This window comes from Pholcus phalangioides, unplaced genomic scaffold (genome assembly GCF_987345545.1).
Source record: "Pholcus phalangioides strain wild (caught in Gottingen) unplaced genomic scaffold, Ppha-v1.0 ptg000017l_1, whole genome shotgun sequence".
Classification (NCBI taxonomy): Eukaryota; Metazoa; Arthropoda; class Arachnida; order Araneae; family Pholcidae; genus Pholcus; species Pholcus phalangioides.
In genome coordinates this window covers 60395752-60409751 of record NW_028301610.1, presented here as the reverse complement: position 1 = coordinate 60409751, position 14000 = coordinate 60395752, and the positions used below count along the sequence as shown (strand labels likewise).

The 14000-nt window shown below is 36.9% G+C and overlaps 1 protein-coding gene across 1 annotated transcript in view; it reads right to left on the bottom strand.

Moving 5' to 3' along the window:
* Window positions 1-14000, bottom strand: part of LOC149074199 (saccharopine dehydrogenase-like oxidoreductase) — a 106228-nt gene that overhangs the window by 48724 nt on the left and 43504 nt on the right. Inside the window, exons 7-8 of the mRNA XM_089246875.1 lie at window positions 7531-7648; window positions 198-314 (exon numbers count right to left, since the gene is read on the bottom strand). Coding sequence (XP_089103001.1) covers window positions 198-314; window positions 7531-7648 — 235 coding nt within the window. The remainder of the gene's footprint in view (window positions 1-197; window positions 315-7530; window positions 7649-14000) is intronic.

Below are 14000 nucleotides of genomic sequence, written 5' to 3'. Positions count from 1 at the left end.
AATCGTTTCTCAGCATGCAAGACTGAAATTTTCAAGGCATTTTTTCCAGAATTCCTGAAATTTGACATGCTTAGCACATCATTGCTATTGATACATACAAGGCAGGTATAAAAGTATTTCAAGGAGCTCTAAAGACAAAAAAATACAAGTGCTGTTTGGCACAGAAAATATAAAAATGCACCAGATTTAACTACTACCTTTTCCAACAAATTTCTTCCCCAAGAAAAGAAATACAGCACTATAGCAAAGGCAAAGAAAATACCAGGGATCAGATACAACAAAGATGGAAACTGGATGTATTCTCTTGCATATACCTAGAAAATTTAAAAAATGTATTTTAATGCATTAAATTTCTAAAAATCATAGAATTACTACACTACATTAGAAAAATAACAAAATAAACAACAGTGGTATAGTTTAATAAAACATGGTGTGAAATGTGCACTACCGGAAATTCAATGGAATTAAATTCAATGGAGTGTCATACTAAAAAGCAACATTACTTGTATTACTTTTTCAGAGTAGGACACTTTGTTTACTGTAAGGGGGAAAGGTATATTGATAAATATAACATGATTCATTAATTTAATTAGCAATAAGCTTATTAATACAATCTGGTTTTAATTTTTCTCAGTTAACAGTCTTAACAGAGCTTTTTCTAGTGATCAAGTTCATTCATCTGCTAAATCCAATTCATGAAACCTTGGAAAACTAAATAGGATACATAGAACTTAAAGATTCACTTTTGCAACTTACCTAAAAAATAGTTGTTCAAGATCCAGTTGATTTGCAGTTTTGTTATTGAATCCATATCAAACAAATAAAATAAGTGAGAGATATGTACAAATTATGAATTGAATGGAAAAATCCAAGTTTATCAGCAATGATGAAGCTCTTTATAGCAAGAACTTTTATAAGTCTGCAATTCGAATTCACTGAAAAGTTTTCTGATAACGTTTAAAATGTTCAGTTTTTCTATCAACACACTTTTAATGGGGACAAACCAGTTTTGGTGTCAGGAGAGGTTCTAGAAGTACCTTTCACTGCCTTTGTTTCCTCAAGACTATTGATGCAGATGCCCCATAGCATGGTGTCCTGGGACAACACTCCTCCCCGCAACTTGTTGCTGTGTGGGTGGAGGATAAAAAAAGGAAAAAGCCAGACCAACATATTACCCCCACCCTCAGCACATCAGAGAGACTACGGATCTTGTGGATTTTGAACAGTGATTGCAGCTGCATCTTGGTGAGCATGGGTGGGGAAAAAAAGCAAATGCCAATATATGTATTTATTCCCCCTCACACCCAGGAAGAGCCATCAGAGTATTTTCACGTAGACCATCATAGGGGCCAAATTGCTCTGGGAAAACCCCCTTTGCATAAAAAAGTTAAATGTTTCAAGTAGCTCCTTTTGCAATAAACTAAGACCCATCCAACTGGAAGACAACTTCAGGAACACCAGGGGCTTTTGTACTTTACACTCTTACACCCCCCACCTTTGAAACTATCCATTCTACATGGAAGGAAAAGCAGCTGTATAACAAGTATGTATGAATAAAGGTCAACCAGAAGTTTTTTTTCCTCTCCACTATCAACCCAAAACAGCTATCACGTGACACTATTCTTTCTTTTTTAGTTCTTAGGGTAAAAACAGATGTTTCAAAACTATTTACAGTGCTCACTCTCAAATCCAACTCTCATATAATTTTAAATCTACTCCCTATAATGTCATCTACCGAATCATACATAGAGAGTCCATATCATTGAGCAGACCAAATGAAAAGTATTGCATACCCTCATTTAAAAAAGAAATATTTTGCAAACATTTTACTACCTAGCTCCTAAATTATTTAATCCTTTACCATTGGTAATACAGAATTTATCTAGGTGTGCAGCATTTAACAGACAGCAGTCGCACTGATATAGCACACAAATATACAGGAGCAGTGTTGCTAAGGGTATCATCCCAAAGGATTGGAGATTTGCTATAATTTTGTTCCAATATTTAAAAAGGGTAGTAGAGAAGCTGCGTCCAATTATCATCCTGTGAGTTTGATAAGTTCCCTCTCGAAAATTTTGGAAATCATTACCAAAAGGCAGTTGGTGAAGTGGATAGACGAGAATAATGTATTGTCGGATAATCAGCATGGGTTCAGGAAGGGGAAAGTCATGTGTGACTAACCTCCTTTGCTTCTATGATCATGTGACAAAGGTTTTGGGTAAGGGCAAAAATGTACATGTTGTTTACCTTGATTTCCAGAAGGCATTCGATCGGGTTCAACATGGTAAACTCTTGAAGCCTTTACATGAGATTAGGATTGGGCGCAACTTGCTGAATTGGATAGAATCATGGTTAAGAGATAGGTCGCAACAAGTTATGGTGAACGGGGAATTCTCTGGTTGGACAGGCGTCACAAGTGGAGTTCCTCAAGGAAGTGTCCTTGGCCTCATACTTATTTCACTTTTTATTGATAAACTCTATTAGGGTATCTACGGGATTGTTAGCAAATTCTCTGATGACGTGAAGTTAAAGGGGATAGTCGGGAATCAAAGCGATAGGGTGTTGTTCCAAAAAAAAAACAACCCACTTAAACAGGATTGTTACATGGGCAAATGAATGGAGTATGACATTTAGCGTTGACAAGTGCATGGTTGCTCATTTTGGTTTGAACAACCCAGTTCTCTTACGAGTTGAATGGTGCCACTATCCCGGATGAAACTAGGGTCACCGATTTGAGAATTCTCATTGACGAGTGGCTTAGGTTTTCTGAACATTGTTCAGTGGTGGTCAAAAAATCGAATAGAATGCTTGGTTTCATTTTCAAAAAAAGGTCTCTTTACGTTCTCCTAAAGTCATTTTTCTGCATTTCTGAGGCTAAGTTCGTCCTGGACTGGAGTATGCTGTACGGTTTTGGAGACCATACCTACGGAGGGAGATAGACTTGGTTGAAGGGGTGCAGAGAAGAGCTACGTGTGTCCTTATTGGCACACAGGGGCTTGAGTTATGAAGAGAGACTTCATTTTTTAAATATATTTATATTGGATGGATGCAGATGTCTGGGAGATATGATCAAAGTGTTCAAAATTTTCAACTGGATGGATAGGACGGGCAATGAATTATTAGTACACTGCCAATCGACTGCTTTTACAAGGGGACACCAGTATCGATTCGTAAGGGACAAAGAGAGATTGTGGTGTCGCAGGGAATTTTTCTCTAATTGGGTTGTTAATAAATAGAATAGCTTACCCCCGGAAGTAGTAAATCCTAATACAATTTACACGTTTAAAAAGAAATACGATAAACGTGTTGGGGTAAATCGAGAAGCTATCCATAGTTAGAATTAGACAACCATAAGTATACTTTATGGGCATTGTATAATATTTTATGAATATATATTGTTTTTGAGAGATTGCATTTTTAACACGTTCACTGCGGGGCCTAATAGACAACTCTCTATCCATACTGCTAGCTTTTGTAGCTAAGATTAAAACTAGTTTTGTATATGACGCCACCATAACACTGAAACGAAAATTTAAGATGCTTTAAGTTAAGAAGCAAATATAGTGAGGGAAAACCCTTTTTCATTGAGCATTCATTTTCTCGATTAAAGTATGCTACAAATCTCAACAGAAAATGGAAAAATGGTTGATGTTTCATCTCTACTAAGTATAGACATAGATGTGGTATGTAGCATTACGAAGGTTTTTAACAGCTGACTGATGTGAAGGAATGTTTAGGAAAGAGAGAAAATTCAAATGCCCCTGCGGGAAATTGAACCCACGTCTTTTTACTTTCTGGGTGAATTCCCTAGACCACTAGACTACAGAGGCAACAAATATCTCGATCTTTCCTTGGAGCTCGTGTGCACTGAACAGGACCGTACATGGACGGTCGGACCTAACTCAGGCCAAAGCAGTTAAAAACCTTCATATGGATAGCGGAGAGTGACATCATTCTTGGATAAGTTGCCATCTGGTGGGATTATCAGCAATTGTGAGCTTTGGCCTGAGTTAGGTCCGACCATCCATGTACAGTCCCGTTCAGTGCACACGAGCTCCAAGGAAAGATCAAGATATTTGTTGCCTCTGTAGTCTAGTGCATACACCCGGGAAGTGAAAGAACGTGGGTTCGATTCCCCGCAGGGAAAGCCGAATTTTCTCTTTCCTAAATATACCTTCACATCAGTCAGCTGTTAAAAACTTTTGTATGGATAACGGAGAGTGACATCATCCTCGGATATGTAGCATTAGTTTCAAAGACTTTACAACTAGAAAAAGTTAGAGAAAACTTTTGAATAAAGTGAGTGTTTATAAATATATTCAGAGATCATATTTTATGTTAAACAGTCATGGATTCAGAGTGATGTGTCATGAGGGGCAATTAATTGTGTAGGATATTCCCGTATTTTACGGGGCAGGGCACGTTTTCCTATATTATCCAGATTTTGGGAGGGGTGATTACTGCACGCACCCCCCTTTCTGGATCTGTAACTGGTCTTAGATCAGTTACTTCTTGAATATAAAATTCACTGCCGACTCACACAACCTGGCAGTCGAGTGGTTAGGGAACTAGCTTCTCACAGTGCAGGTCTGGGTTCGAATTCCGGTTCGGGCATGGACGTTTACTAACACTAACAAATTCCCTGGACGGATCATGCTGATCCCTTGGGAATACGTGTGGATCACGTTATAATTATAAAAAAAAAAAAAAAATTCCATTTATTGTTTTTTTCATTGATAGATTCAACATTGTGTGAAATATACTTATGGTGGGGACACCCAGGGCTGTCATTTCATATTTTTCAGGAGGGGGGGGGGGGGCAAAGAACATGTACTCAATGTATGTATATATACAGGGTGATTATAAAAAAACTATCCCGACATATGGGCCCCTAACTATCATACCATTCACAGAAACTGAATGAAATTTTGGCATAAGGTATTTTGAGGTATGCACTCAAGAATGATATGGAAAACAACAGTATCACTCTAACAGTTACGGTTACAGTGAGAAAATTTTGAAAATATCAAATGGCAACACCAAGTTTTTTGTATTGGAATGTGATCTCCATTGTGAAAAACCCTAAATAGCGTTCGAACGGCAACTGTAACATGAAAATCACCAGCGGTAGATAGGTTAAAAGTGAGGACAACCAATAAGGACAGAGAAGCAGCATAAAATAAAGCATTTTATTGTGTTTCACAAATTTTCCACATGACCATGTGGAGGACTAATCAGGCTGGGATCTCAGCCGAAGAAACGGTGTGACGAACATTAATGCTCTGGTGCACGGCAAAGTCCTTTTTACTTTTTCCTTGCCTAGCTCCGGGGATTTTCGTGCTACAGGTGCCATTCCAACGCTATTTAGTGTTTTTCAGTATGGAGATCGCATTCCAATACAAAAAACTTGGTGTTGCCATTTGATATTTTCGAAATTTTCTCACTGTAACCATAACTGTTAGAGTGACACTGTTGTTTTCCATATCATTCTTGAGCGCATACCTCAAAATACCTTATGCCAAAATTTCATTCAGTTTCTGTGAATGGTATGATAGTTAGGGGCCCATATGTCGTGATAGTTTTTTTATAATCACCCCGTATATATGTGTATATATATGCCATTTCTAGTGTATTTTTGGTCCCCCGACCCCCCTCAAATGACGAGCCTGGGGGCACAAAAATCACATAAGTGTTTAGAGCCTTCAAACTTCTTAATCTGGCACCGCATTTCAGTGTGTCTGTTGTATTTATTCTACATTCTGAAACTGGGCTCACAGGCTGATATTTTTTGGTGGGTCCCCAGACCAAAGGTTTTCATGGATCCTCAGTAATAGTTGTAATTTGAAGAAAAAAAAATAATAATGCGATTAATCTCAGGCCTCTTCAGTCTGGAGCATGTGTTGGTCATGACTTGACTACAGAAGATAAACATTTAGAATTTTAGAATATGAAACACGCCTACATGCCTACAGTTTTCTACTCAATTTCAATGTATACATTTACACAAGTGAAAAAAATATTCTCTCAAAGTAAGCTATGTTTGGAGCAGGGTTGGGTTTTTGCCCAGACATGACAAAAAGGGGAAAAAACCAGGGAACAATTATTCTTTCCACTCAAGACATGCGAAGCTTATTTTTTCAACTATGAAACATTCTGTTCAATATAAAAACTTGAAAAACATGTGAAACTTATAAAAGTACATGGTGTAAAAATGAATATTTAGCAACCAAAAATATGAAAACATATCCAAATAAAATATGCATCACACAGATTTGTTATAAAAATTCATAAGTAAAAGACTATGATTATTTATTTATAGAATTCAAAACAAAAACTTTTGCTTCATCCCAATAAAATACACATCTAGATTTATCAAAAATTTATGAGTAAAAGACTTTATAATTATTTATTTATAGAATTTGAAATGGATAAATCTAATTTTTTAATCCTATGAATTTTTGTGCCTGGTGGAAAAATATGGGAAAAATATTTGCTTTATCCAAATAACATATACATCATCCAGATTTGTTACAAAAACATTGGTAAGTATAAGGCTTTATAATTATTTATTCATAAAATTTGAAAAAGATAAATCTAATTTTTTAATTCCATGAATTTTTGCAAAAATGCAGCGAAAACAATTTTTGCCAGGGTGGTTTTTGCCATAGTTTTTTCCACTGCAGCAAAAAACTTGCCAACCCTGGATTGGAGACAAGCATCTCGCAAGTGTTTTAAATAAATTATGTCTGCTTTTTAATTCATACAATGTTTTACTTGAATATATATATCTCAAGGTTGTAGATGATACCAATGAATCACTTGATTTGGCATTTCATCTGGATAATATGAGCATGAATTCACTTCATAGAGAATGGGGTCCTATACTTTAAGATTTTACGTATTGATGGAGGTTTTTCAAAGGAACTCGAAGACAGTCTGACAGTAAAGTTCCACCATTTACTAATATATGTAGCCCCTTTACTCGTGCTACCAAACTTACTTACTGCATCAATCACTACAGACACATAATTTGAAACAGCCGAAAATTTAAAAATTTGAAAACCTTGTCATTTTCGCTTGTTTAGTCTTTTAATCTCATCACAGAGCACAAAGAAACCTTTCCCCAAGTACAGTTTGGGTCCCATTGCTTTAAAATTTGCATACATTTACATCCCTATTTTTTCAAGATAGTGGTTTTTTCTGTTTGTTTTTTGCTTGTCCTTAAACTTTTTTTCAACCACCTTACATTCTTAAGAAAATTGTTCACTACAAAACAAATAAAAAGGAAAAAAACCTTATCTGGGCATTATTCACGCTGATGTGAATCCAGAAAGCAAAGTCTTCTGGTTTTTGTCGAGAATCAACCCAGTCCTCTTGCAAACCATGTAAGTGCGATACCATATACACCACTTGAGACCTGACCTTGTCTGGGTTTGATTCCAGGCAGAGACCAGAAGACTATTCTTTCTTTGTGTTTTTCCGATATATCGGGATGGAAAATAAAAATCATCTAAAAAAATCAATACTTACAGGCCTCTCATTTAAAAATTGGCAGCCAAACATCTGGCTCTTTTTGATGTTTTCCACATCTGGTCCAGGAAAAATAGCACACCAGCTTTTCACTTCATTATTGTAATGCACTGGCAATCTAAGTTTAGAAATTCATTTTTAATATCTAATAAATTAATTTGAGATAAGCGAATCAATTTGACCCTCAAGCCCTTAGAAACAAAGAAAAAAAGAGGGAGTAGAAATCTATTTCTTGTAAGTAAAGGAGGCAATAAAGCCATTTAGAGAGTATATAGGAAAGTTACAGTAGCCAATAGGCATACACCAATACCATAAAACATGTGATGTATGTATGTTTAGATTTTAGCATAGAAATAAAGTTACTTCCAGTTTGTGTTCTGTCGTGACAAGCAAGGAATGGATGGTCATCTGAAGAGAAAGCGAGAAAGAAAAAGAAGGAAAAGCATCTTTCAGTTAGAGAAAAAAATAGCAATTTAGACAGAATTTGATAAATATGCTAACTGTGTACCCAACAAAATTCTATCAATCAATTTTTCATTATATTAAGAATATTTATATATTTATATTTTAATTGTTATAATAAGTTTAATTTAAGTTATAAAGTTTTAACAACAATCTCAAAGTGAGTAACTTATATATGACATCTGTAGAATATAAAGCACAGTGAGTCGAACTAAATTTAAAATAATAAAAACTTTAATAAAACAAGACATAAAAAATGATGAACTCGCGCTCCTTTAGACACATCTATCTCATCACGCTCTCACACTCACCCTGACAAAAAAAGGTGACAATCACGTACACTGGCAAAAAGCAGATGACAAGGTCACAACAATATCGTCTGAAATGAAACACACTCTCACAGAAGAGATGGATAGTTTTCTCGATTATAACTTCTTTTCTCTCTGATAATGCTCCCCGTAGACTCTAACATACCCTCAGCCATGAACCCTCAGGTTCATCACTCTTGATTAGTCCACTGGAAGTTGGCATATCCTTGATATAGGTCTTTTGAAGGTACTCGACGAAGTGCGTAGAGACACCACTCTAACTCTTCAGTCACTTCCAGGGTATGTTTCTGTAATCCTGGCTAACTTCCATTGCAACAGACACCAATTCACTCTTTAAGGGTACAAGATCTCCAACTTGAACATCCCTGGTTGCACACCACCACTTGGGTCTCTGTTGGAGTCTGGATAGGAATTCTGAACTCCACCTCCTCGAGAAACCCTGATAGACCCTTTGGAGTAGTTGCCATCGGTCTAGATGACAAATATTCATTTCCAATAATTCTTTCTCTGGAAAAGACATTAATGCAGTTTCAATGAGGAAGGTACCAGGTGTTAAAGCAGACAAGTCTGATGGATCACTGGATGGTGGGCTTGAATTGAGACAACAACCAAGGTCAAAAACTCCTCTAGATTGAAAATGATGTTCTCATCACTCTTTCCAAATGATGTTTCATGTATTTTATACCAGCTTCCCACAGTCCACCAAAATGTGGAGCAGACGGTGGATTGAAATTCCACTTGATAACCAATCTGTGTTCCTTCATTAGATAACCAATCTGTGAGTTGATCACTGCCTTGATGTTTTGATACACGACTCATTAGTTCCTTCAACTCTTTGTATGCCCCAGTGAAGTTTGTAGCACAGTTACTGAACATCTCGTTAAGCTTTCCACGCCTCGCTATGAATCTCTTGAATGCAGCAATGAACGACTGCAAAGATAAATCTCCAACCACTTCTAAGTGGATTGCTGGTGTTGAAAAGCATACAATAGTCCAGTCAAATTAGGGTTTGAGGTAGACATTAAAAATAACAAGCCAGGACCAAATAGGATGTGTTTATGGTGGTCTCACATGAAAAACCCACAAAATCCTGTTGCTGGTTTTCCGCCATTTTGAGAAAGATGTTGGCCATATTGGATTTTCGTCACGGTCAACAAAAACAGCTACTACAGCAGAACTATTGGGCCTAGAACATCCATTCTTTTATTAAAATGCATATAAAAACGATGCATTTTAAATGTGCTATAACAAGTTTGTAACTTTTTAGAAAATATTTTGGAGCTGAAATTGGAATTTTGCTACTTTTTGGTTCTGAAAGCAAAGTTCTTTCTCAATAACATTTAAACCACAAAATATTTGAAAAGAATCATAAAACAAAACTTGTAGAGTACAAAAAGTTTAACAGAACCGGCATAAACTGATACTTCTACATAAAAAATGAGTGCTTGCAAACATTTGTCATAGGGTAGGTATATAGCGCTGTTAGGTGAGGTCTGCGTAGGGCTTCACTCTGCATTTCAATGGCCTACTTAAGTAAATGCATTAACTATAAATCTTTCATTATTTTCTATTTATATACTCATATTTTAAACGTATCAATAAACGAGAGGTGCATTTTGTTTTTTTACCTATGAAAACGCCAAAATAATAGAAATAATACATTTATTTATTTTTGTGCTCTTTGTAAAATAGAAAAACAATTGTAAAATTGAAAGATACAATTACACAAATTTCCAGTGATGAAATGTTTTGAAAAGGTTTTGACATTTAATTGACATTAAATAAGTTTTCAAGTAATTACGCTTCACATTTAAGTTTACATTGTGCAGGTGGTGAATTCAATTCAGTGATATCTTCAAGATCTGTTGCGTCGGGAACATTGCAAGTTGGTTCATCAGTATCAACATATTCACATTCATCAATTGTTCATGAGCTATTACTGCACCCAGGACCAGCACACTGACCACACATAAATGAACATTCAAGTCTGCTTTTTTGCATCCACAATTTTTTCACATGAAGTGTTGCAGTTACACCTAACCAATTTCAGAAGTCTTTCTGGAACAACCTTTCTCGTTGTAGGAACCAGTGGCGTAGCCAGGTTTTGGTCCATGGGGGAGCGAAATTGTGAAAGGCACCATTTTTTTGTTCGTGCTTAAGGCGCAAACTTAAAATTATGCATTAGTGGAAAGAACTTTAAATTTCCCAATTAAAAAAAACCAAATTTATTTTGTTTTCAGTTGATGTTATTTTTCAAATTAAATTAATTACCTTTCAATTGATTAATGTATTTTAATTTTTTAATTAATTTAAAATAAATATAAATTCCATTTTATGCTTTGTGTACTTATACAAATGCAAACACCAAAAACAGCTGGGAAGTCACCCTAAAAGGTAGTTTGAAAAAAATTTAGATTAAAATATAAAAAATGATATATATATATATATAAGGAGAATAAACTAAAAAGGAAAAAATATATATTTTCTCTCTCTAAAGTTATTCCAAGATATGAAAATACAGAGAAATTTTCATGCTTCCATTTAATCGCTTTTATCATGTTACACTCTTATCGTAAGCATGTATCACATGTGCACAACTTCTACTCAATCATACATGTAATTCCAAGACATTTCTCTTACAAAATTTCAAACAAATTAATGGATGAAGTAAAGTTCTTTCTTATATTATGCGTGACCATAACACATATATGATGTCATAGTTATGCATGGTTTCAGTTCGAGAAGTTTTGCCATCTGTCTTCCATATTAGAAGTAAAACTGGCAGACGCCTGAAGTTTTGTGTTATGCAAATACCACGGTGAAAGCATACCTGCTCTCTGCGGGAAGGCTTTCCAAATGAAAGATCGGTTAGCATTCGTACTTCTTCAAACGAATTAGCATGCACCAGAAATTGTCGTATGTATCCATAATCTATTTAAATATCTCTGAGACGTGTTTGTAATGCCACTGCTCATTCTCCGAATCAAAGTGAAAGTGGCAGGTATATGAATCGATTGAAATATTTTTTGTTTTATTATCTACCGGCTTCCTTTGGAGGTACAATTTAAAGGGGAGTTCTACTCAAAGTTGAAAAAATTAAAAAGGCATTGTGCATAGTATATGTATATATATATTTTTTTCTAGTGAAATAAATTCATGTGATGTTTTTTATAACAAATAAGAGAAGAATGGAAACATGTCGAATGATGAATATTACAGACTAACGCAGGGATTCTCAAACTTTTTCCATCCGCGGTGCCCCGTTACTTTAATCAATGCTTGCCTGCCGCCAAAGAATCTCTTTGAAAAACCTTCGAGATGCTCCCCAGTGTTCCCGACAAAGGTTGGTGAAGCACAGTTTGAGAACCCTCAGGACAAGTTCTTGGATTTTCCCCTCTCATAATTTGACCAGAAGGCCTTCGGGTAAGTGCAGGAAAACCTCACGATGCCATAGTTCACATTAGAAAGTATCGTAAACCCTCGGATAAGCGCTAATTGAAAAACACTAGATAATCTTTTAAAAGTGGACTCAACGTTTTGTGTGGACACTTTTTGTTTTTCTGAAATAATATATGTGTATCTCTTCAGTTACTTTTAAACTTTCTTCATAATACATGGACAATTCCAGGCTCAGTTCAGGTGCCTCAAGTGCAAAAGGGACTTCATGAAGATGAGATCCAGTAAAAATTTTCGAGAGTGAACTGTTAGGCAGGAATTTCTTGACAGGTAGAGGGCCTTAGAAAAGTCCCTTTGATGCTCATAAGATGACCTTGCGTAGACCACCTATGTGTGTTGTTGTGGGAAATAAAGAAACAAATAACGCCTGGAATTCTGCTTTAAAAAGCGATGAGTATATATAGTGCATTTCATGGGCGGAGATAAGGGGCCCCCCAAGCATCAAAGGTGAAGTCGACTGATCTGATGCATATATGTATAGATGAATTGATGACAACAGCTGAAAGGGTGTCTTAGTAGGTGGCAGTTACTTTTGCAAGAGTACCCGTTAATATTTGAGTATAGGAAAGGATCGCAAATGGAAGTTCCTGACGTTTTGTCACGAGAGCCCCTGAATTCCCAGGAATCGTTCAATGCAGATGAGATTATCTCGGGAAAGTTGTATTCATTAACCCTGCTGACTCCCGAGGAAATAGTGGTGAAACAAAAAAATTCTTATTCAGATGTGTTGAATTATTTTGAAGAGAAGAAACAGGGACTGACTTCTTTGAACCCCTGTATCGAAAAAAGATATGCCTGTGATCTAAAAACTTTTCATGAAAGATTGTTGGAAAATGTTTCTGTTCGGGAACCGGTCTCTGGGGAAATTAATCGGAAGCCTGAAGAAGTTGTACCGGAAAGTAATGAAGTTGAGTTAACGGAATCTGACCCTCTTGATCAAGGTGTACTGAAATCGCCTCAGGCTCAGATTGACTCTTACACTGGAGGTCTGTTAGAAAGACCCTTGAAAATAGGTTGGAAAAGAGAAATGGTTCCTCAAAAGGATGGGAACAGGACTGATGTTTACAACTATTCTCCAGGTGGTCAAAAATTTTGTAGTGGCAAAGAAGTCAAACGATATTTAAGGTTCCAAGGTGTAGGTCTTGCCAAGGAAAACTTTAATTTCAATGGTCAAATAACTGTTCCAGGCAGTGATGTTCGTGACTTATGGATAAGTTACACGTGTTTAGGAGGGGGCAAATGTGATGATCTCCAATCCAAGATCGCACAATGATCCTAGATTGTACATCTCCCGGGGAGTGACGTCATCTGCCTCATGTAGATGTACATTTTTCGGCTACGTCACTGCACTAGTGCGGAGAGAATTTCTTCCTGGTATGCAAATAAGCCTAGGTGGTGCTTGGAGCACTTTACCTTGTATAAGAAGCCGTAGCTCCTTCTTACTTGCTGCTTTTTGTGATTTGTTAGCTCGTGAGCACTGCTGGTGTGCTAAGAGTTCTCCATCTTTGGAAGTGATCAGCCAAATCATTGCTGAGGTTTCTGAAAAATAATGGATTAAACTTCCCCCTTCACTGAGGGTCACCTCCACCAGAAGTTGCCTATGCCGAGTTGTCAGATAGACTCTGATAGACTTAGATCAATCTGCTACGCTGGACCAACTTGCCGTTCTTGAACGCTCTTGCTTCGTCATCATCAGATGGACTAAATCCAATATTGGGAGCCTACAGGCTCATTGCTGGTCGTTCATTGCCACAGACTGGAACCTACGGACTCGTCGTCAATTGCTCACCTTCGTCAACTGGGATCCTACGGACTCATCGCCAATCATTCTCCTCTGCCGACAGGATTCTACAATCTTGGTACCGGTCGTTCGTCGCTGCCAATCGGACTCTACGACCTTGTCATTGATCTTCCCCGCCACCTATCAGACTCTACGGCCTTGTCATTGATCGTTCAATCGGACCCTACGACATCGTCGCTGCCGACCAGACCTACAGACTCGCCGTCGCCACCGGACTCATCGCTGTTGACTGCTCGTTGCTGCTAATCGGATTCTATGGTTTCTTCATTATCAACCGGATCCTACTGACTCGTTACTACCTGTCAGGAGGACTGAATGTTTGTGGACCTATTTCGACCCCTTCGAATTCCCAGACTCGTGAAGGTGATAAACTTTTCAGTTCAGTATTCTTTGTTAGAAAACCTAATAAATTATTTGTTCAT